This window comes from Oncorhynchus mykiss, chromosome 17 (genome assembly GCF_057628025.1).
Source record: "Oncorhynchus mykiss isolate SJ-2025 chromosome 17, ASM5762802v1, whole genome shotgun sequence".
NCBI classification, from domain to species: domain Eukaryota; kingdom Metazoa; phylum Chordata; class Actinopteri; order Salmoniformes; family Salmonidae; genus Oncorhynchus; species Oncorhynchus mykiss.
The window spans coordinates 57581161-57605254 of NC_143038.1; the positions used below are offsets into that span (position 1 = coordinate 57581161).

At 44.5% G+C, this 24094-nt stretch overlaps 2 protein-coding genes and 1 long non-coding RNA gene across 12 annotated transcripts in view; 2 read left to right on the forward strand and 1 right to left on the reverse strand.

Moving 5' to 3' along the window:
• The window catches only part of LOC110494547 (nuclear receptor coactivator 3), a 33616-nt gene extending 17524 nt beyond the window's left edge, over positions 1–16092 (forward strand). For 2 of the 10 annotated variants that reach the window (XM_021569692.3, XM_021569695.3), the window contains 20 exons: positions 5214–5318; positions 5556–5716; positions 6887–6987; positions 7167–7341; positions 7452–7646; positions 7852–7938; positions 8195–8338; positions 8535–8682; positions 8845–10390; positions 10486–10609; positions 10767–10967; positions 11190–11423; positions 11545–11662; positions 11854–12025; positions 12461–12817; positions 12965–13066; positions 13281–13506; positions 13747–13927; positions 14017–14188; positions 14319–16092. In XM_021569692.3, the coding sequence (XP_021425367.3) occupies positions 5233–5318; positions 5556–5716; positions 6887–6987; positions 7167–7341; positions 7452–7646; positions 7852–7938; positions 8195–8338; positions 8535–8682; positions 8845–10390; positions 10486–10609; positions 10767–10967; positions 11190–11423; positions 11545–11662; positions 11854–12025; positions 12461–12817; positions 12965–13066; positions 13281–13506; positions 13747–13927; positions 14017–14188; positions 14319–14330 (4542 nt within the window). In that variant the 5' untranslated portion in view covers positions 5214–5232 and the 3' untranslated portion in view covers positions 14331–16092. Of the gene's footprint in view, positions 1–1390; positions 1451–4113; positions 4235–5213; positions 5319–5555; positions 5717–6886; positions 6988–7166; positions 7342–7451; positions 7647–7851; positions 7939–8194; positions 8339–8534; positions 8683–8844; positions 10391–10485; positions 10610–10766; positions 10968–11189; positions 11424–11544; positions 11663–11853; positions 12026–12460; positions 12818–12964; positions 13067–13280; positions 13507–13746; positions 13928–14016; positions 14189–14318 lie in introns of all 10 variants that reach the window. The other 8 variants (XM_021569696.3, XM_090206022.1, XM_090206019.1 and 5 more) reach the window with 7 other exon arrangements.
• A 3335-nt stretch (positions 16093–19427) lies between these two features.
• Positions 19428–20706, reverse strand: LOC110494548 (DNA-binding protein inhibitor ID-1). Its single transcript, XM_021569697.3, has 2 exons — positions 20137–20706; positions 19428–19934 (listed from the first exon to the last, which is right to left on the reverse strand). The coding sequence occupies exons 1-2, from the start codon at positions 20491–20493 to the stop codon at positions 19899–19901; spliced, it is 393 nt and encodes a 130-aa protein (XP_021425372.1). The 5' UTR covers positions 20494–20706; the 3' UTR covers positions 19428–19898.
• Positions 20707–20774: 68 nt separating this feature from the next.
• LOC118940492 (uncharacterized) lies at positions 20775–23811 on the forward strand. Its single transcript, XR_005037069.2, has 2 exons — positions 20775–20909; positions 21366–23811. It is a non-coding gene; the product is annotated as an uncharacterized LOC118940492 (long non-coding RNA).
• The last annotated feature ends 283 nt before the right edge of the window (positions 23812–24094 follow it).

Genomic DNA, 24094 nt, shown 5'->3' on the forward strand with positions numbered 1-24094 from the left:
GAAGTTCTACCAAATATTAAACATTTTAATTAACCTCTCTGGGATATGTGGGATGCTATCGCCAAATTCAAATAAATTACTATAAAAATCACACTTTCATTAAATCACACATGCAAGATAGCAAATTAAAGCTACACTTGTTGTGAATCCAGCCAACATGTCAGATTTCAAAAAGGCTTTTTGGCAAAGCAAACAATGCTATTATCTGAGGATAGCACCTCCGTAAACAAAGAGAGAAACCATGTTTCAACCCTGCAGGCGCGACACAAAACTCAGAAATAAAAATATAATTCACGCCTTACCTTTGACGAGCTTCTTTTGTTGGCACTCCTATGTCCCATAAACATCACATGGTCCTTTTGTTCGATTAATTCCATATATATATATATATATATATATATATATATAAAAAATGTCCATTGATTTGGCGCGTTTGATCCAGAAAAACACAGGTTCCAACTTGCTCAACATGACTACAAAATATCTCAAAAGTTACCTGTAAACTTTGCCAAAACATTTCAAACTACTTTTGTAATACAACTTTAGTTTTTTTTTTTTACCTAAATAATCTATAAAATTGAAGGCTGGATGATCTGTGTTAAATACAGGAAGAAAACAAACTGAAGCATGCTTTCTGGTCACGCGCCTCTATCTAACAGTACCCTTCAAGTGACCCTTGTTCAAGATGGCTGTACTTCTTCATTACACAAAGGAATAACCTCAACCAATTTCTAAAGACTGACATCCAGTGGAAGCGATAGGAACTGCAAGAAGGTCCCTTAGAAATCTGGATTCCCATTGAAAAGAGTGACCTAAAAAAATCTAAATGGTTTTTCCTCTGGATTTCGCCTGCTACATAAGTTCAGGTATACTCAGATATGATTCAAACAGTTTTAGAAACTTCAGTGTTGTCTATCCAAATCTACTAATAATATGCGTATCTTCTGGGGATGAGTAGCAGGCAGTTGAATTTGGGCATGCATTTCATCCGGACATGAAAATACTGCCCCGTCACCTAGAAGTTTACAGGAAATAGAAGCGTGTGGGTTCTGTTCGAAATAGTATCAGCCAGCTAATGGGGTCGCTCATTACTGTAGTGCTTAGAAGGCGGGACATAGTCTACATTAAAACATCTCTAATAAAAGCAAATTGGTGAACAAACTCAATAGCCAAATTATCTTGCAGTTTGTTACGTTACAATTTTCAGGAGCCACATTGGGCTTGGTTAATTTTGTTCACCAACTCTCACCTTTTTATCTTAGTCCTGTCTGTCAGACTGACCGGTAGCATCCATTGACCCTTTACTGCTCAGTTTGTTTTTTTTGGTCAGAGAACTTGCTTTAGACCTGACAGTGTACAGTGTGTGAACTGGTCTCTTCTCTCATAACAGGCTGTGCTGAGACAGAGGTCATAGACTGAATGGATTGGGATTGGACACAATCAGGTGAAGGTGTGTGAACATGTGCAGTGGAGTCCATGCCATTTACACTGCACCTCATTCTCCAGATTCTCAATCTAGTTCAACAAACTTTGTAGGCCTATGTTGTCTTATAAAACCGTTAACCGCTTTCAATTCCTATCACTTTAAAACCTGCCCCGTACCTGGAACAAACATCTCCCAATCTCTGGGCAAGTTTCACATTGTCAGAAGTGGCTGATTCAGGATCATTTACATAATGCCAGGCGTGTTGTGACTTGTTCATGGTGGGCTTCTGTTCAGACGAGACGACTCTCTGAAATAGAAAGGGTATATCTGTTGTACATTTGTTTCCTTCCTTTTCAGAGTATAGGTCTGTTGAAAAGTTGAAGTAAAAGCGAACAACAAATGGAATGACCTAGCTTTCACCTGGATTCACCATGTCAGTCTGATTTCTTATTAATTAACGTCACCTGTTAATCCACTTCAATCAGTGTAGCTGAAGGGGAGAAGACAAGTTAAATAATGTTTAAGCTGTGAAACAATTGGGACATGGATTGTGTATGCGTGCCATTCAGAGAGTGAATGGGCAAGACAAAAGATTGAAGTGCCTTTGAATGAGTGTCAAGAACTGCAGCATTGCTGGGTTTTTCACACAACAGTTTCCTGTGTTTCAAGAATGGTCCACCACCCAAAAGACATCCAGCCTAATTGACACAACTGTGGGAAGGAAGCTTTGGAGTCAACATGGGCCAGCATCCCTGTGGAATGCTTTTGACACCTTGTTGAGTCAATTCCCCAACAAATTGAGTGTTCTGAGGGCAAAAAGGGGTGTGACTCAATATTAGGAAGGTGTTCTTAATGTTTTGTGCATGTATGCAAATATATTCAGTTTGATGCCACTGGGCAGCATGGTTGTCAAAATATTTGAGGAAACCAATATTCATATGCTTTACCAGCACCACCTTATGATATAGTGCAACGGAAAGATTTGTACAAGGAAATGAAACTTTTCACTGCAGTCTCCTATACAACCACTTTCTTGTTATTTTCCCCCTATATCTTGTATACAGTCAAGCTATATAGCTTGACCTTTTTCTTTCAGTACCGACAAGCGGGACTCTGCTCTTAAGGTAGGTGGGGGGGGGGGATGAGGGAAAGAGATTTTAGAGGGATGGTGAAAAGGAGATTGAACAGGGAGCATGCAGTGGAGACGTAGGGCTTAGAGACTAGGAGTGTGTCCGCGGTGGCGCTCTACAGGAGACTAGGAGTGTTTCTCAATGCATACTACTGTGCTCCTGGCACGGGAGGGTCGGTGTACGAGTCCAGATCAAAGTATGTGAAGGAGGAGCACAAATCAAATGCATACTCCGCTTCAACAAAGTATGCATAGAAATATATGACGCAACCAAGTAAAAAAATATGCACATTTTCTTGAAATCAATGGCGGCCATTGTTTGAGCTGAAGCGAGAGAAAATAAACTGACTTCGGATTGAAATCTTGCCCAATCACATCGCATACTGTATGTTGCCTGGCTACAATATTTTATCTTGATAAGTGAATAAATATGTAATTTGGGCATATTTTTTTTTTTACCTGCCTACAATGTTTTAATTTAAAATAATGTTACTAGGCAAGTCAGTTAAGAACAAATTCTAATTTTCAACAACTGCCTTGTTCAGGGGCAGAACGACAGATCTTTCTTTACCTTGTCAGCTCAGGGATTCGATCTTGCAACCTTTCGGTTACTAGTCCAATGCTCTAACCACTAGGCTACCTGCCGCCTCAATACCCACTGTAGTGTGCGTAGGTCCGGGTTCCCGAGTGGCGCAGCGGTCTACGGCACTGCATCAGAGGTGTCACTACAGTCCCTGGTTCGATTCCAGGCTGTATCACATCCGGACATGATTGGGTGTCCCATAGGGCGGCGCGCAATTGGCCCAGGTTTGGCCATGGTAGGCTGTCATTGTAAATAAGAATTTGTTCTTAACTGACTTGCCTAGTTTAAAAAGAAAAAACTTTTTTTTTTTACCCTTTAAGTCAATAGCGCTAACAGGCTAGCAACTTCTATTAGCTAGCAAGCCAGATTTAGCCACAAATAATTTAGCTAGCTACCCATGAAGAATTGACATCTGCATTAACATTAGTTAGTCATTTCTGCCATCTGGTTAGATTATGATTCTCACATACTTCATAACCATCAGCTAGCTACTGTAACTATTGTTGCCATTGTCCTGGCTGGAAGAAGGTTCAGTGAATGGGGGTGCAGCATGAGGTAATACAGTAGGGGGGGTGTGGGTGCTTCTCAAATGTTTTGTGTGTTCTCCACACTATCTGATCTTCACAAAAACGTCTTCGGAGAATGCACTTGGAGCATGAGCGTGTGGAGTACGGTGGTATGTATGTATATTGAGAAACCCCCTAGGAGTGTCAGAGGTGGTGCTCTACATGTCCAAGCCTGCAGTTTTGGACTGAGGTTGCATAACGGCTCTCATCCATTCTGCAGTTTTCCACTCCAGAATGATGAGTTCATAGCGTGTGTGTGTACGATTGTGTGAAAGACAGTATGTCTGTGTGCCAGTGTGCTTGCCTGCCCATTTCAGTTTGTGTGTGTGTGTGTGTGTGTGCCGTAGCCTACCTCTCAAGCGCTGGAACAATGAACTTGTTTTTTTTCTTTCTTTGTTGTGCGGGAAAGGGAAAGTAGTGGCCGTCTTCCTCTGGTGTGAACCCTGAGTGGGTCAAGGCCCGTCCAGGGGAGGAAAACAAGGGCAGTGTCTACGAAGAAGGGAACAGCAGCTGTAGAGGGAGGATTCGGGGTAAGAGAAGTGGACATGAAGGGAAGAGGTGTGTAGTGGAGGCAGGGGCTGTTGGAAACGTGAATGCAGTATAGTCTAATCTCAGGACCAACGTTTCTATTGCTTTCCATGAACACAATTCAGCTTGTCCCTGTGCTGGTGTTTGACTACTGTACTGCTAGAGGAGGAGGAGTAGAGCAGGCAGCAGCAGGCTGAACGCAGGATGACCCATTTCTCCAGAGGCTTTAAATCACATCATCAGTCCCTCACACTGGAACAGATGTGATTTTCCTCCTATCAAATGCTATGTAGGGAGACTTGTATAGCTACTAGCTAACTCGGCTTACTGTCTGAATCGCCTTTGTTAATATGTCAATTCAAAAGAAATAGCAAAGGGATTTTGGTAGTTAGTATATGGAATAATAGTAGTAAAGGACAAACCTCTTGAACAAGGTGCACGAAGAGGCCTAACACAGTGGGGGGGGGGGGGGGGCTCAGAACTGCTTTCAACTTAATCTTAAAAGTTGTAGTAGTAGAATGCACAAGGTGCAATTTCGAAATTGGCTAGTACATCAGTTTTCCTTTTGTCATATCAGTCATTGCATACCGTAGCTATTTATAACTTGTCAGAAATGTCCAGATCAACTAACCCATGTCAGCTAATGTTTTTTAGCCCATGGATTTTGTTATGTTTGAGTCACTCATATCACATGAATGCACATTAGCAATGGGAAAATGTATAGAATTGCAGGAAAATGACCTTTAAAACCTGCACTTTTTTTTTTTTTTTTTTGTGACATTAACAGTGCATGTGCCCATAGAAATAGATGTGGCGCACATGAGATGTTCCCCAATGCTGGAAGTGGGGCCTGAGTAAAAGTGTCTGGAAACCCTTCCTCTAATGCATAAATTGGAGCGGAATGAAGTACAATAAGCCAGTCAGTAGCACTGGTCACATGTCAGTCAGTGTCTGCGTCTCAGATCTGTCTTGTCTCCCCAGGTGCTGATATGTGCTGAGGATGAGTGGCGTGGCAGACAACTCCATGGCGCCCATGTGCTCCGAACGGAAACGCAAGATCTCCACCTGTGATACACCAGGCCTTGGGTGAGTCACTGTTGGGAGCTGTGCCTCCGTCTGCATCTCCTTCCTTTCTCTCTTTTTGTGTGTGCCTGTCTTAGTGTGTTTACAAGCAAAGAGTTTTCTTTCCTCACTAGCCTCTGTGAAATGCCCCTTTCCTTGGCTTCAATATCTATTTTTCATTCCCATGGATTTCTGTTCATTATGGAGGGATAGGTGTGGTTGTCATGGTGACATTTGACTGTACCCTCCCCCACCCTGCAGGTGTGACAAGCGCAGAAGGGAGCAGGAGAGTAAATACATCGAGGAGCTGGCCGAGCTGATCTCTGCCAACCTCAGCAACATGGTCAGCTTCAACGTGAAGCCAGACAAATGTGCCATCCTCAAGGAAACCGTCCGGCAGATTAGGCAAATCAAAGAGCAAGGTACCAGCTCCCCAATGCTCTACTGATGCCACTAGTGTGCTCTTAATATCAGCATGTTTTTGATTTTAGCTTAACAAAAAAACGTCGGGAGAACATGGTAAGTCATTCATAAATCATTGCTGTAGTATTTGCTCAGTGCATGGTTTTATGATTAGGAGGATGCCGTGTCAAACTGGGCTGTAGAGACTGTCAGTGATGAAGCTGTTAGGTGGTGGCTGCCTGGCCTGGACTCAGTCTTTTGTGTTTGGGAGAAATGAACACCTGTAATTGAGTCGTGATGGCTCAAGGCCATGGTGCTCCAGGCTCATGTGTCTGTTTGCACTGGAGTGGCAGGCCCAGCCTGGGAGACGGATGGGACTGGAGAGCAGGGTGGAAGGGGAGGGCTCTCAAGACAAGCGAGAGATTCCAGCACCATAAACCCCCCTTTGTCCTTTGTTGCTCTGAAGTGGTTGGATCGTGTAAGCAGTATGGTATTAGCTCCACCTAGCCTTCAGGTAAATTATGTGCAGTTTATACCGATGCAATCCACTCGGATTAGACCAGTGAGGAAGGTGAGAAGGAAGGAAAGTTATTGGATTGGTATCCACCCCAGGGCCACAGCTGGCTGCTGCTGCTTGGAGCGTTGTACAGCCAAGTTGCCATAGTTACAGGCAGTGAATGATGAAGGCCCTCTTTTTCTGTTACCTTTTAAGCACACATCTCTTGCCCTCTTTCTCCAATTCATTTACTCCTGTCTAATTTAGTTATACTCTTTCACCTCTTCCCTCACATTACTGTTAGCCTTGTGACTCTAAATAAAGAACCAAAATCTATTGTTCAAGCTCTCCCTTCCTTCCAAGTGAATTTCTCTTCGAATCAGAATATGTTGAACACTGAACTATATCATGATTTAATCTAATGGTATTTTTAGAAGTGTATAAATTTAGTTAATATTGCCTTCTGATGGTGGACAGTTGGTAATTTCTACTGTGACATGGTTGGCTGGATAACTGGTAGGCTAATTTCGGTCTCCTGCAAAACTGTTTTGCAGTTATGTTTCTAATTTATCCTCACAATTCCACAATTGATATCAAGCTGCATGTTTAGAGTTATGTCCTGCAATGTTGCACTATAATAACTGGATATACCTTATCTAATGTGAAGTGACTGTGGATCCTTGTCCCTCTGCAGGGAAGAGTTCATGCAGCGATGACGACGTCCAGAAGGCAGATGTGTCTTCCACTGGTCAAGGGGTCATTGACAAAGACCATCTGGGACCGCTGCTACTACAGGTTAGCCTGTGGACAGGGTGGGGGTCAAAGGGCAGTGGAATTAGGTTCACCTCCTTATGTTGAATCGGTGACATACAAGACTGTGAATACCTCTTATGTGCAGCTGGTCATAAACATTAGTATTGATAGTTATTGACAAACACAATTATCTCCCCCTGTTCCTCTCTCCTCTGCCTCAGGCCCTGGATGGGTTTCTGTTTGTGGTGAACCGGGAGGGCAGTGTCGTGTTTGTGTCTGACAACGTGACCCAGTACCTACAGTACAAACAGGAGGAGCTCATCAATACCTCTGTCTACAACATCCTCCATGAGGATGACCGGGAGCAGCTGCACAAGAACCTGCCCAAGAACAACAGTGCGAGACACACAGTCCCAATAAAACTTGAACATATGACATTTCACTTTTATTTAGTGGCACTGCAGAATGGCATGAAAGTAATTATTGTGTCCCTTTATCTCATCCAGCACCCAATGGTGGGTCATGGGGAGGAGAGGCACTGCGGCAGAAGAGCCACACCTTTAACTGCCGTATGCTGGTGAAATACGGTCACGGACAGAACCATCAGAACCATGGGCAGTCTGAGGGTCCCAACAGGCAGCGCTACGAGACCATGCAGTGCTTCGCCCTGACCCAGCCCCGTGCCATGATGGAGGAAGAAGGTAGCGGACTAGGGGCAGGACATCCTCAATCATGTGTAACAGTTAAATGTGTATTTTCTATTTATGACGCAGACCTGCTGTACTTCTCACATTTACTTTCTGTAAATGTATTATGGGAACTGGGACAGAAGTGTTGTAGAGCCTGATCTAGGTTTATTTGAGAATGATTGTGTATACTGACTGGGCTGTGGCTGTGTATGTCCAGACCTGCAGTCGTGTATGATCTGCGTGGCCCGTCGCGTCAATGCAGTGGAGAGGACTGAGAGGTTCAGCACCCGCCATGAGCTCTCAGGTGAGACGACTGTAAACGCACTACAGTCACGTGTTCATTCTCTATTCAAATGCTCGCGCCATTCGTTCAATCTGAGTAACCGAACACGCTCTCGAACTGTTGGGAATGTCTATTGATCTGCATATATTGAGGACTGGCCCGTTTTAGAACATGAATTTGAGTCTGGGACACACAGATAATATTTGTTTTTCAGAATGAAATAAGAATACAGTTGCAATGTATGTGACCCCTGCCCTTTGGTTGTGTTGTCTGATAGGTAAACTGATAGAGATCGAACAGCAGAGTTCTCTCCACACTACCATGCATCCAGGCTGGGAGGACCTGGTGAGGCGCTGCATGCAAATGTTCCTCCATCGCAGCGAGGGCCAGCCCTGGTCCTACAAACGTCATTACCAGGAGGGTATGTCTCTCTCTGCTATACTCTTCTCTTCTGGCTCCCTGCAATATAACCATGACTTCTCAATGTCTCACCTTGATACTGAGCAATACATGCACAAGTACAAAGCATATCTGCTCCTAATTTATAACAGACCACTATTAGGTGATAAGCATGTTGGTTGGTCAGTCTCATTTTCTGTTGTCATGGTTCTCTCCAGCCTTTCTGCATGGCCGTGCCGAGACGCCATCTTACCGGTTCTCTCTCTCCGACGGCACCCCGGTCACTGCTCAAACCAGGAGCGAACTGTGTCGTAACCACACCTCCAATGAGCCACCCACCTTCCTTTCTACCCACCTGCTACAGAGGTTAGTATGTCAGCTTGGTGCGCTCAGAACCATGGCATCACCATCACCCACTCAGTGTAGGATTTGACTGTTTTCTTTGTCCAGTTGTAGTAGGTCAGATTTAGGTTTTTACTGTATTGTAGATAGTGTTTTCCACTCCTGACCTCTCCTTTTCCCTGCCAGGGAGCAGAATGGCTTCCAAACCAACCAGGGGGGTGTGATGAGGCACCAGGGCATGGGCCTCCCCAACACCCAGATGAACATGGCTCCTGGAGGGGGCATGGGTGGCATGAATAGGGGCTTCGGCACGGGGGCAGAGCAGGGGCACATGGGTCAGAGAGGCGGGCCCCCGTATGCAGCTGGCAACAGGATGAACTGTATTAATCAGATTAACCCTTCGATGCATCAAATGAACTCTCAAAGGAATTCAATGAACAATATGACTCCGATGAATTCCATTAATCCAACAAACTCCATGCATCCAATGAACTCTCAGATGAATTCCATGAACCAGATTAATTCTATGAGTCAGATGAACCAGATAAATCGGATGAACCAGAGGAGTCAGATGAGCCTCCCTGGAATGCATCAGCAGCATCCTCAGCAGCAGCAGACACCGTTCCATGGAGCGGGGTACAGCATGGGGGCCATGACTAGCCCCCCCCAGGGCAGTCCAGGTATGAATATCCCCCAGCAGAACATCATGGGCTCCCCTAGAGTAAGGGGGAGCCCCAAAATGTGTGCTAGCCCCTTCTCCCCAGGAGGTATGCACTCTCCCATGAGCTCGGGTCACCCAGGGGGGTCTGGAGTTAGCACTGGCTTCTCCAGCAGCTCCCTAAATGCCCTCCAGGCCATCAGTGAGGGGGTGGGCACCTCTCTACCTGCACTCACCTCTCCCCCCGCACACAAGCCTGACAGCTCCCCAAGCGTCAACTCCACCCAGCAGGGACAAAGCCAGTGGCAGGGCGCGGTCTGTAAACCAGGCAGTTCAGACTCCAAGAGCCCGAGTAGCTCACTGGCCAGTGGAGGGGAGCAGCAGCAACACACCCCCACCACAGAGGGGACCTCAGACAAGCCAGACAGCCAGGCCAACAGGGAGGGCCCAGCCTGGGGAGAAGCCAACCGACGGGTCCCTGACAACAAGGGGGGCCATAAGAAGCTCCTGCAGCTCCTCACCTCCCCTACAGAGGAGCTGGTGCCCCATAACCCCCAGGCTGGCCCTGGCACCACCCCCATGGGCACTGAGGCCAAGGATGACATGCAGGGTATGCCCAGCCCCTCCACGGGTGTGTCGTCCTCCACTGCTGCAGTGGGACAGCAAGGCCTGGGAACAGGGGCTGCAGCAGCACACTTTGCCAACCAGTCCCTGCAGGAGAAGCACAAGATACTCCACAAGCTGCTGCAGAATGGCAACACCCCAGATGAGGTGGCCCGTATCACAGCTGAGGCCACGGGAAAGATCGCTGATGGTGGTCCAGAGGCTGGGCCAGGAGGTCCAGGATTGGGGCCAGGAGCGAGGGGGGCTGAGATGAAGCAAGAGCAGCACAGCCCCAAGAAGGAGAAGACCCACGCCCTCCTCCACTACCTCCTCAACAAGGATGACTCTGAAGGGGCAAGGAGAGATGTCAAGCCAAAGCTGGATGACCTAGAGGGGAGGGGAGCCTCAGGGGTCACAACCTCTGAACCCAACCCCATGGTGGGGAAGGTCAAGACTGAACCACCTGATGAGGTAGGGAGAGACATTGTGCCTATGGTTAATTGATTTATATTTATTCAGCAAAGAGCAGCTTGTTAACAGTAACATTTGTTTGTTTTCCTTCCCAGTTGGAAACCCTGGAGACAATTCTTGGAGGCTGCAGGAACGCCAGCTCTGGGTTTTATCCCGAGCCCGACTCCAGAGCAGGAAAAGGGGGAAACCAGCGGGGAAGTGGCCCAGACAGTTTGCATGGTAAACTAGCATGAGTTTCTGCTAATTCTGAATAGATAATTCCAGAAGTGCTAATATGTTGCCCATTTTAAATGACTTATGCAGCAAACCACACATCCTTACCATATGTAGAGTGTTTGTCCTTGGCCTGTACTGACCCTTCCTCTGTGTGTTCCAGATGGGGGGAGAGGAGCCATGATGTCTGCCCAGCGTGGTCCCCTCCAAAGGGCTCTGTCATTGGACGCTAGGCCCCTGGATGGTGGTGGAGGCCTGGCAGGGAGGAGGAACGTCCCCTGCCCCACCCTCATCAAATTGGAGAACATGGAGGCCCCTATCCAGCCAGGCATAACCAACGGTTTTCCAGGACCTGGAGGCATGGGTATGTGTCCACCACAGGGTGGTGCCGCCCAAAAAATTATTTACTTGCTCACTTACGTTGGGTTGATTGGTTTCAGCATGTGAATTTTGCCCCTTAACCTCTCAATCTATTGACCTGTCTAGCCTCTCCTTATTACACTCCAATTACACTCCGACAGCACTGCTGTTCAGTACTACAGTTAGATGTATTTAATTAATGGATGTTAACAAGACTGTTCCCTAGGAGGTATGAACAGGGCTATGGGGATGCCACAGCGGCCCTCCATGGCAGGGCAAGGTGACTGGGGGATGCCAAGGTCCAGTGGCAGTCCTGTGGGTGCACCAGGACACCCCTCAATGGGACGGCCAGGGATGGACTTCAACTCCAAGGGCATAATGAGAGGCCCCTTGGTCAACCGATCCAATAGTTTACCTGGCAACACCAGGTCTATGCTGAAGCAGCAACTCATGGAAATGGGTATGTAGTGTGTGGGCGGGGTGAATGAATATTACATGTAGTTTGGTTGAGTATTTATGACCAACTGTATGCGTGTTCATGTTTGTATGATTTGGTTCATGCTGAATTCTACTCTCTGTAGCTTCCAATGAGGTGAATATGGGGATGAGTCCCTTCAGTGGGCAGGGTCCTCCACCTCACTCCCCCTCCTGGCCTGACAGTGCCATGGGAATGGACAGACCACCCACTAACACAAATAGGTGAAAAACCATCATCATAAACACACACACATTTATACACACTCGCTGTCTGCCTCATTGTTCCCCCCTCATCTGTTTGCTCTCTCCTGTTAACCCAAACATAATTAGCACTTGGTCTGGAGTGTGTTGGCTCCTCTGTATACAGTACAACTGGTGCCTGTACTGTACTAACCCCCCTTGTTGTGTACCAGGCGTCAGTTTGGGAACCCCCTTGATGAGCTCCTGGTTCCGCCCTCCACCAGCCAGGGGCAGAGTGATGAGCTGGCGCTGCTGGACCAGCTGGACTCTCTGCTCAACAACACGGATGTTATCGCCCTGGAGGAAATCGACCGGGCCCTGGGCATCCCCGACCTCGTAGGACAGGTACAGTGCCTTGCGAAAGTATTCGGCCCCCTTGAACTTTGCGACCTTTTGCCACATTTCAGGCTTCAAACACAAAGATATAAAACTGTATTTTTTTGTCAAGAATCAACAACAAGTGGGACACAATCATGAAGTGGAACGACATTTATTGGATATTTCAAACTTTTTTAACAAATCAAAAACTGAAAAATTGGGTGTGCAAAATTATTCAGCCCCTTTACTTTCAGTGCAGCAAACTCTCTCCAGAAGTTCAGTGAGGATCTCTGAATGATCCAATGTTGACCTAAATGACTAATGATGATAAATACAATCCACCTGTGTGTAATCAAGTCTCTGTATAAGTTCAACATGGAGTCTTTTATTTACAGTGCCTTTAAACCATTTGACAAGAATCATACTGTTATATTGACCATGTCTAACCTCTCTCCTTCCCAGACTCATGGTCCAGAGCAGCAGCCACAGCCAGGTCCGGGGCGGAGGCCCCCATCAGAGCCCTTCACTGGCCCAGGACCAGACACCTCCATGGGGATGGAGCAGAAGCCCATGTATGGCCAGGGGTACCCAGGACCCCCCTCTATGGGCATGCAGTCAGCCTATGGGGGTAACCCCATGCAGGGCCAGTCCCCTGCTGGTTTCAACCACATGATGAACCAGATGGGGGGCCAGCAAGGCTCGGGGGGCTTCCCTGGCATGGGGGAGATGGGCCACCCCCGCGCCAACATGAGACCCCGCATGATGAGTGCCATCAAGCCCCTTAGACAGCAGCTGGTGCAGAGGTTACAGGGCCAGCAGGTATGAGCATATGGCACACGCCACTTCAAAGTTGCAGAAAAGGCTATATTTGATTGTGATGTCTAGATGTAGAGGCATGTGAACGCAGGCAGGTGGATCACCTATATGGATGGCAAATGTGACTAACTTTATTCTCTCCCTCTGCAGTTCATGAATCAGACCCGTCAAGGTATGGGCATCAAGATGGAGAATACCCCTACAGGAAACCCTGCGTTGCGGCCTGGGATGCAGCCCAGTATGGGGAGTCAGGTAGGTAGTCAAACCCCTCCCATGTCATGTTCCATAAAATCAACATCTGGTAGGGCAGACCACCCCTCTCTCACACACACTGATTAAACCCATTCTGTTGGCATGTCGGAAATCACATTTTATTGGTCACATACATATGGTTAGTACCTGTTTATTGCGAGAGTAGCGAAATGCTTGTAGTCATATCAGTGTTTTCCCCTGTCTGCTTGGGCAGCCTGGATTCCTGAATGCTCAGATGATGGCTCAGCGCAGCAGAGAGATGATGACACTACAGATGAGGAGACAGAGGATGATGATGCTAATGCAGCAGCAACAGGCTGCAGCAGGAGGCTTCAGCCCCCCACCTAACATCACGGCCCCTGCAGGCATGGACAACCCAATGGCAGGACCCCCCATGAACCAGCCAGGACAGCAGCAGTTCAACTACGGCGGGAACTATGGTCTGACCAGGATAAATTTCTATGTATTTATTAGCCTTGAAGCATCTCCTCCATTGGCTATTCTCTAAAATAGAGGGCTCTATACTCCTGTCCCTACTCCCTTTCCCATTCATACCATCCTGATAAGGAGTTTGCCCATTCAAAGGGGTTGTAATGTTAACTGTCCTCTTTCTAACTGCTATTTCTAACGCATCATTACAAGTATGCATTGTTCATTCTAAGACCTGGCTGTCATTACAGGAATGAGCCAGCAGGGGGACCACTCGTTTGTAGGTGCAGGCAGCAGCCCGCCCAGCAACATGATGCCAGGTTGTGTGGGAGGGCCTCAGAATCCCATGATGCAACACCACCCCCACAGCGGCCCCATGTACCAGTCAGCAGACATGAAAGGCTGGCCACAGGGTGGAGTTCCACGGAACAAGTATGTCTGATAAGCTAATTATAATGTGGGGGAAAAACATGACTTCCTGTTCTCCCGATCTTCTCTACTCTGTTCTTTCTGTGTTTCAGCTCATACCCCCAGCATCATCAGTTCACCCAGCAGGGGAACCCAGGCCAGTTTGGGGGGCCCATGATGATGAATGGCTCCATGGGCGGGCCAGGCCCGGTCAGTGGTGCTGGTGGAGCACAGATGGGCATGAACTCCATGGGAATGGGCCGGATGCCAATGGGACCTGAACAGGTAGATGGTTTGAAATGTGTTAATACATTAAAATAGTTAAAGGTAATAACTTCCTGGTAGTGGTTTGATAGCTCAGCCTGAACAGTGTGGATTTATTGTAACATCTGTCCATCCAATTTGTCATTTACAGAAATATTGCTGAAAACGTATGTAATCTATAAGAGCCCTCACCAGGAGGTCAGCAAAGACTGCAGTGCCCCACCTATGTGTCTGCAGTGTGGGTGGGAGAAGGGATGGCTAGGGGTCACCGGACACAGCCCCAAGATCTTCTCCCTCCACTGTTCTCCGGTTTGCGCGTGGAGGACACTCATAATAAGCCACAGTGAAAACAAACCAACTACACAGTGAGAGACTCTGGAATAAAGATACACCTCATACCTAATGCAGCCTCCCGTTGTAGGCTTGCCCCTCTCTGGGTGGCGTGTTTATGACTTAATTCAAGAAGAGGCCCTGCTTGTTCTTCCTGTGGGAGTGTCTGCTACACCAGAGGAGGCCGCATAGTATGTGTGCTGGGAAACAGAATCTATTTGATACAGGATGGGATACGGTACAACTAGCTATGGCTGCACTTTACCAGAGGGCTTCTATGTAAAAGGATTGTTGCAATATTTCTTAGTCATTACAGCCTTACTAGATTCAATGCATTCACAGCATTGGTTTCTTTTATCCTTTGGATATGCCCCTAAAAAAAATAAAAAATAAAAAAATTGGGGAGCTGTTAGCGCAGGTTATTTCTATATTATGCAGATTCAAGCAATACAACTTTCTTCAGATGGAAACTGAGTGTCAAACTCATAAGCAAACGGTACTGCAGTATTAATGTCACAATTTATTCTATGTGAATATGAAATGTAAATATGCTACAAAAGTATCCTACATGCTTTTTATAGATCACTTTTTTTTGCACAGAGTATGAGACTTGGTCAAATTCTAACTTGTGTATTTGTCTACAAGGTCAATACCATTTTAGTTTGCAGTTTATTTTAACGTTTTGGACTGATGAGTGAGGGTTTCCCACTTTCAACTTTGTCATTATCCTCTGAACATGTTTCTTCTAAGTGATAACAGCCATGTTTCTTTTTAGAAACACTTTTATTTGGATATGGTGCATTGACAGTTTGGAGCTTTGAAATTACAGTGAATGAAGAAAGGAAAGTCTCAAATGAGCAGAGCTTCCTGTCAAGCTGCTGTGTTGGCGTGTGTATGAGCATTATAGAAAAGAGGTGGGGTGGCGTTATTGACTAGGGACTGTTTATAATGTAGTTCTTCCTTTCTTTCCTAGCTCTCAGTAGTGTTTTATGTCCTTTGACTGTTACTCTTGACTCCAAGAAATGTACCTTTAAATCTTGCGCAATCCAAAGATATTTTTCCAGTTCTTTGTATGGTTTTTGACAGTGTACATTTTTATCTATGCTTGGTATATGCAGACAGTAACTAGGTACATATCGTCATATGATATTGTACTGATAGCATAGGGGACTGAGTACTGTTGTTCAGAAGCCAGTGGGTAGCTAACAGTAGCAGTCATATGTGGATGGGTGATTCAGTGACAGGTGAAGCCCTTTGCAGTGACATGCAACAGAATGAAATCCACCTCTTACTTTTTTTTTTTTCTTCCTGAAAATAACATTCTGTTTTGTCCAGTTTAATTACTTAATTGCATTTCTACATAAGTAATTTCCTTAAGTCAAACAAAGGATTCACCTGGTTATGTTAATTTTTGTAGTTTTCGTTTGTTTTACAGGATGTATATTCTGACGGGTTTTTTTCTCGATGTTGATAGGGCCATGCTATCCTCGATCCTTGGGACATCTCTAATGTTTATGGTTAGTGACATCCCAAAGGAACCTGGCTAGCATTAACTGATGTTGATATTGATGTAAATACAAATTTCTATTTAAACACTCATGGCTCCAACAGTTGTCTTTTGTCCACAATTTATTAATCAAGAAGAATTGAGGGTTGTCTGAGGCATGGCTCATCTCTGGATCTTGAGACAGGACACCAAGAACTTTTCATAGGGTGGAACAAGCTGGAAAAGACAGCAATGGAGGTTAATCTTGGCCTACTCTACCAATGGATTGATGAGCATATGTAAGTAATGCCTCATTTAGGCTGCGTTTAGATAAGCAGCCAAATCCTGATTTTAAAAAATCTTCCAATATTTGTTCTTTTGATCCTTTAACATCAGATCTTTTTCAGAGCTGATCTGATGGGTGAAAAGACCAATTGGTTAATTTTTTTTATCAGAATTGGGCTGGCATTATAACACATGTGCACCAAAGGTTCAAATCAGGGTCAAATTGCTTTGTCCTTCTCATGGTGCAATAACACCAGAGGGTGGCGCTCAAGACACTCCACCTCAAGCCTAATGCTATTATTACTTATCTGGGGCCCGGCCCATGATTTTATTTATATATATATATATTTATTTATTTATTTATTTATTGCTTCAATTCGCATTCACTGGTGTATTTCACAGGTGCAACCCAGGTAGAGTGTGTGCTGAACAAAAATATATAAATGCAACATGTAAAGTGTTGGGCTGAAATAAAAGGTCCCAGAATTGTTCCACACACACAGCATATTTCTCATGTTGTGCAACAATGTGTTTACATCCCTGTTAGTGAGCATTTCTCCTTTGCCAAGATAATCCATCCACCTGACAAGTATGACATATCAAGAAGCTGATTAAACAGCATGATCATTACACAGGTCACCTTGTGCTGGGGACAATAAAGGGCCACTAAAATGAGCAGGTTTGTTACGCAACAAATCAAATCAAATGCATTTATATAGCCCTTCGTACATCAGCTGATATCTCAAAGTGCTGTACAGAAACCCAGCCTAAAACCCCAAACAGCAAGCAATGCAGGTGTAGAAGCACAGTGGCTAGGAAAAACTCGCTAGAAACACAATGTCATAGATGTGTCAAATTTTGAGGAAGCGTGCAATTGGCATGCTGACTGCAGGAATCTCCACCAGAGCAGAGCTATTGACAGATAAAATAGTTAATTTCCCTACCCTAAGCTGCCTCCAACGTAGTTTTAGAGAATTTAGCAGTGCATACAACCAGCCTCACAACTGCAGACCACATGTATGGCGTCATGGGCGTGCAGTTTGCTGATGTCGACGTGAACAGAGTGCCCCATGGTGGGGTTAATGTATGGGCAGGCATAAGCTACGGACAACAAACATAATTGAATTTCATCTATGGTCATTTGAATGTACAGATATACTGAGGCCCATTGTCGTCCCATTCATCCCCCACCATCACCTGATCTTTCAGCATTATGCATGGCCCCATGTCGCAAGGATCTGTACACAATTCCTGTAAGGTGAAAATGTCTCAGTTCTTCTTTGGCTTGTATACTCACCAGAAATGTCACATGTTAAGCATGTTTGGGAAGCTCTGGATCAGCGTGTTCCAGTTCCCTCCAATTTCCAGTAACTAAGCAAAGCCATTGAAAAGGAGTGGGACAACATTCCACAGGCCACAATCAACAGCCTGATCAACTATGCGAAAGATGTCACGCTGCATGAGGCAAGTGGTGGTAACACCAGATACTGACTGGTTTTCTTATCCCCACCTCTACCTTTTTTAAAGATATTTTTGACCAACAGATGCTTTTCTGTATTCCCAGATTAGGGCCTGATGATTTTATTTAAAATGTGTGATTTCCTTTATATAAACTTACTCAGTAAAATCTTTGAAATTGTTGCATGTTCTGTTTTAACATTTTTGTTCAGTATATTTTACAAGAAGGAATTTCGAATTAAATTTGTTTGAACCGTTAAGTGTAGCTCACATCCCAATAACATTGCATAGTGGTTGTTTTACACAAATGACAGCTGTGGTCTGATTGCTGCCTTCACTTGGTGCCAGTTTATAGCATGTCAATTAACCATGAACAAGACAGACAGTTGATGTAATTTCAGTGGACTGCAGTCTACCAAGTGGCCACATGGGTGCGGTATATTATAAGGTATTCCAAAAAAACATAGACAAACAGGCTACAATAATGCATGCATGCCTAAAGTATTCAGGAAAGATACAATATAATTTTGTTTTGTGATGGTTTGGCATTAAGGCAAACAAATGTTAAGCATATATTACTGTGTAAACTAGACCCCATCTGTAGCCTACAAAACCTTCCCAGTCAGAACCCACAAGACTGGTTCAATCAACATTTGTTTCCACCTCATTTTAATGAAAGTACGTTGAACCGACGTTGAATTGATGTCTGTAGCCTGTAAGAGGGCTCTTTAACTTTCCTCTGACAAAATGAACTGACTTTTCAATCATACAAACAGGAATGTATTGGAAAAATAACAGAAAACGTGGCATATTTCATCCACAAGTAGGCTAAACATATATTACCAGATTCAATTTAAAATGGTCTAAATTATTTAGAGTACTTATGTTACAGTATAAACTTACTATTACTATATACTTTGTCTCTGTGTGGGAATAGAATCTATAACAGTGAGTCTCTTTCTTGGTAGAGCACCCCACCCATCTGCGGCCTGGTTTGTGGATTACTGTTTGTTAATGTTTCAATCAGCTGTGTTGAGGAATGTGGAGCTATTTAACCTGAACTTCCCCAGGTGTGCCGAGGCGCCTCTCGGTCTGGGCCCAACCGCCTGCCCCTGCCCTTTTCACAAAGCTATAACACACACACACAATCCCACACTGGCCGTGTCTCAGAACGCAGGGGCTGCAGCTGTGCGCATCGCAATGCAGGGAAATGGGAAAACATTGCACCAGGGAAATCTTACAACGAATTTTCTTTCCAAAAACAATTTAACCCCTGCCCTGCCGAAATAGAAAATGCTAGTGTAGAGGATCCTCAACTAAAACACAATTTACTTTTAGCATGTTCCAAATTGCTATTACATTTTTTTTTTTATGAATAGATGTTTCCAAATTACCAAATGCTTTCCTATTACTTTGCTAGTCTGTTTGACAATTCAGCACATATTTTCTGCTAGATATCATTGTCAATATCCATCACGACCTCTTGACTCAAGACTTCTCCATATTATTTATACTGTATGCTAACTTGTAATTTGCTGTTGTAGGACTCATTAACTGTTAACTGCCTCAGCTCCTGAAATGACTTAATTCTGATAGAAAAAAAAGCCTGTGCACGCACATATGAACACTATATGAATCTATTATGCCTAACTGAATGTGATGTGGAATGGGAATGATCTGTGACACACATACCATAAAAGCCATGTTTAAAAATAGTTTTGTTTTAATAAAAACACCATTTAAGGTACATTGTATACAAAAATAAACATTTTTTTTCACATAGTGTGACATTGTAATATACAATACAGTTTGTCGCTCAGGAATCTGAGAAAATTAACTTTTCTTTATAAAATGTTGAATTTCTACATGTTTCACAAAACTTCTTGAGCAACTACACAACAGGCAAAGCTGTTTGCAGTAACTGCCATGGTCCCCTGGCTAACACAGTCTATTCAGACCCAATCGTCTCTATGAGATCTCGAAATGGATCGAATGCCTTGAGTGACAGTTCCTCGCTTCTTTAGAATGTCCATCGAAAGTATTTTCTAGCATGGGAGTTTGCAACTTTCCTACTTGGCTCAAGGTTTGGTAGTGATAAAATGTCACATAATGTAACCTTGTTCATTCATCGTGGTGGTCGCTCTGGAATGATGGGGCAATACTCCGAGAGGTCTAGCGGCACATGATTCTGTCATCCGAGAATCCATTCTGGAAATAGAGAAAATAAAAATGTTTAGGTCAGTGTTTGCAGTGAAATGACTTGCCTACTGAAACTGAACTTTACGCAGTTATAAACAAACCAGTGTACGCACAGTTATACTATTCGTATTACTACTTACAGTTAGGGCAGAAGGGAGACACTAGGTAGCTCTTGTAAAAACGAATAAAGACGTGTCAGAGTGATATTTACCTCGACGGTGATGCTGGCCAGCTCTGCGTTCAGGGTTGTCAGAGGTGTGCGGGGCACGCTGCTCTGCTGACGGTTCTTTTCCGGCTCGTCCAGTTCAACCTGCAGGTCCCATATGTAGTCAATGACGTGTTGGAGGATCTCCACCTTGCTGGCCTTCTTGTTGGTAGGCAGAGTGGGGACCAGCTCCTTCAGCTTGCTATAACAGCTGTTCATGTCCTGCAGAAACACGGTCATCTGCTCGTCCAGCAGCGGGATCTTACATTTGGAGATGGAAAGGCTCTGGTCGGATAGGCACCGCACCATGTCCTTGCCTCCAACCTTGCTCTTCAGTGCACAGGTAGGTCCGACAACCTTCATATTGGCTGATGTTGTAGTTTCCAAGGATAATGAAAATATGGTGCGTAAATAGATTAGCGAAGGCTCCAAAAGTCTTGTTAGTAGTCTTGTGAATGTTGTCTCAGTGATGTTGACAGTTCTCAACAACGCACGAGAGTACAGCTTTGAATTTATAGTAGACTATTTGGGGGCGCCCACAACTGTCCTGTTTGCAGAGCGAGGGCCAATAGCACCGCCGTTTTAGCGCTAGAAGGACGGTTCACAAATGCGTTCTTGGCCAATGGGAGCGCGCGCTGGTTATAATGATTTACATTCTGTTTGAGGGATGCCGTTACAAATCGAAACAAATTTCTGTATTTTTACGGGTGAGATGTGGGAATCCAGCTGTCCATGGTTTAGGGACTCTGCAGGTGTAGAGTTCCTGGGGACACTCAAGGGTATGGGTATGTGTGCTGTGTTTGTGAATGTGTGTGGGATGGAATTGATTGGATGGCTGATGGTAATAACCATAACGCTTGAGATTTTTCTCCCCCAATAACCGTTGAGTGCACCACAGGCACTGTTATTAAGGTGCCATAAACGTATACCTAGATAGACTATAGCTCTATAGGCCTAACACTCACATTCACAATTTAGTCTAGCAGTACTTATTTTTTATAACGGTTTATTTATACATGGCTGTTTTTGGTGCCCTTTCTCCTGTTAACATAGATGGCAGAGAATCTGTTGTCTCTTTATTGGCTACTTACAAACTGCACTTTTTAGCACAGACTCTTTTTCCTCTCGTGAAGGGAAGTTCCTGTGATCAACTTCACGAATTCCTTCACATGTTCTCCGTGTGTGCTCAGCCTTGTATGCACATTGAAATTGCATTGCTCTGAATCTTCCCCCAGATTGTCCAAACAAGCCGAGGCAGACTGGCAGGCGCCAGCGCCATGACGTCACCCATTCATCCGAGCCTTGACGCCTGTCAGCCTGGCGCCGAGCGGGCGGTCGCTATGGAGACCTCAAACAACAGGCTCTCATTCCCCCATTCACCTGCATAGCGCGCAAACCCTGAGAACAAACTGGCTGCAGTGATCATCATTCATTTATCACCTTAAGTCACTCTGATGATATTACCGCCCCACGCACCTGCAAAGACTATTTAGGGAAAGAAAGCTAAAGATGGAGAGCTGTAAAGTGAAAGCATGCATTTGTACCGCATTTTTACCAAATTGATAGGATAAGTTGTGGCAGCATTCCTTCACATGGAAATATGTATATATGCAGGAGTCTGTCTCTGTGGATGTCTCATCACATGAACACACCAGCAACCAGCAAAATGTGTTATATGAAATATGCAGCTTTTCTCAAAGCTAGAATGTCCAAGAAAAAGTGATGTATACATTAACCAAGCTATTGATTGCAAACAGTGTTTTATAGTGCAATTATATGTCATGCAACATTTTAAGACCATATGCGAAAATAACTATAAAGGTTTTTTTTTTTTGGTTTTTTTTGTAAATGTTCCCTTAGTTTTTCTAGGTTAATTTGCTTATGTATATAATTGCAATTGTTTTTAAATATTACATTTATAAACTAAACCCATTGTTATAAGGATCCAAATAAATGACCCATATGAGTAAGCAACCAGCCTCACAAGCAAAAAGGATGACTTAACTTTGTTTTTACCAGAAATAATAGTTAACAAGGAACCTTTTTTTTTTTTTTACTTGCTGCAGTAGCCCCTAAAACTAAAAAAAAATATATATATATTGCCCTCTGTCCCAGGTCGCAGATGACATGGCAGAGGGAGAAGGGGGGGCAGCAAGAACAATAGGAGTGCGGTGCAGGGATTGTGGGAGAGAATCTAGACTGGAGCCACAGTGTCTGGAGCGCCCCTCCAATCCCCTCATCCAGCTTTTGTTCAGCTGCAAAAGCTATCAGCACTTCCTACTGACACCAACAATAACTCCACACAGCTGGGCCCTTTTCAGCCTGTTTGCAGCACATCAAGGCAAGAGAGGGAAGAGGCAGAGGAGGGAAAAGAAAAGTGAAACATATTAACTCCTGATTTTAACTGACAGAATAGCAATGCCTCCCACCATCACCCACCCATCCAAAATTCCCTCTTCCATGGCCAGTTATTCATTGTAGTTAATGCTGGAATGCAAACTGACATGTAATTGCACCAATGAATTATAATGATTTGTGGTAAAAATTTGATCCCACATTGTATTTCATCTTTGTACATTGTATTCTGTATGTATCAATGTCAACACATGCAATCAGATTACTTGATGATGGCAGCTGATGACGGAGACACTAGCATCCTTTAAACTTCTTTCTGGACAAGACAGCAGCCTTTGACACAGTGAATCATGAGATTCTCATCAGCAGACTTAAGAACTTTTTGGGATTCTCTGGCACAGCACTCCAGTGGTTTTGCTCCTATCTGACTGATAGACAAGAATTTGTGACACTTGGAAATTATGAACCCAACCCTGCCACAGTCACTCAAGGGGTCCCACAGTGCTCTGCTCTGGGGCCACTCCTGTTAACTATATACATGCTGCCACTTGATATACTAATCCAAAGATTTGGAGTAAACTTTCATTTTTATGCTGTTGAAAAAGGGGACACTGAGACTGTAACAACCAAACTGACAGAACTGTCTAGATGCAACCAAGAGATGCATGCAGTTGAACTTCCTAAAACTTAATTGCAGCAAAAGAGAGCTTGTGCCCTTTGACTCTAAGAGTGGGGCGGCAGGGTAGCCTAGTGGTTAGAGTGTTGGACTAGTAACCGGAAGGTTGCAAGTTCAAACCCCCGAGCTGACAAGGTACAAATCTGTCGTTCTGCCCCTGAACAGGCAGTTAACCCACTGTTCCTAGGCCGTCATTGAAAATAAGAATTTGTTCTTAACTGACTTGCCTAGTTAAATAAAGGTAAAAAATAAAATAAAAAGAGTGCACAGAGTAAGATGAGCACTTTCTACATTTTAACCACCTGTATAACATTGCTTGAATCAGGTTATTCTTGTCCACTGCAGATGCTGAGAAGCTTGTCCATGCCCTGGTGACATCTCAGCTTGACTATTGTAGTGCACAGCTGACAGAAATCGCAGTAAGGCTTCTGTCTCGACTCCAGATAATCCAGAACGAAGCTGCCAGGATGCTCTCACAAACTACACAAAAAACTCACAGCACCCCTGTTTTATTCAACCTCCATTGGCTTCCTGTTCAATACAGGATCACATTTTAAATTCTGCTGCTGACCTTGTTTTTTCTACTTTTTGATGTATTGTTGCTGAATTTTGTTTGTGTTTTACAAATAAATTATTATTACTATCAAAAAGGCTGGCATGCAATAATTTCAGTCTGTCACTCAGAAGGAACACTGTGTACAGCACAGCAGTGTTTTCAACAGTTTGTGCCAGTACAGAAACTTCCCCCCCACAGCTTTGTCATTATACTGTAAATTGTCCCATTTGTAGAGGGGAAGTGTATTGGCTAATACGCCCTCTTTATCACTACAGAAAGTAGTTCCACAAAAGCAGAGTATAGGAAGTAGTGAGGGGAGAAGTTGGTGTTCAGAGGGAAAAGACCATTCCAGTAATGTTTTAACCATGTTGCTGCTG

Excerpts from the sequence above, each read along its gene's own strand:
- LOC110494548 (XM_021569697.3), bottom strand. The coding sequence starts at position 20,493 with ATGAAGGTTGTCGGACCTACCTGTGCACTGAAGAGCAAGGTTGGAGGC. Across the intron at positions 19,935-20,136 it reads TGGCCAGCATCACCGTCGAG|AATGGATTCTCGGATGACAG; the intron begins GTAAATATCACT and ends CTCTATTTCCAG.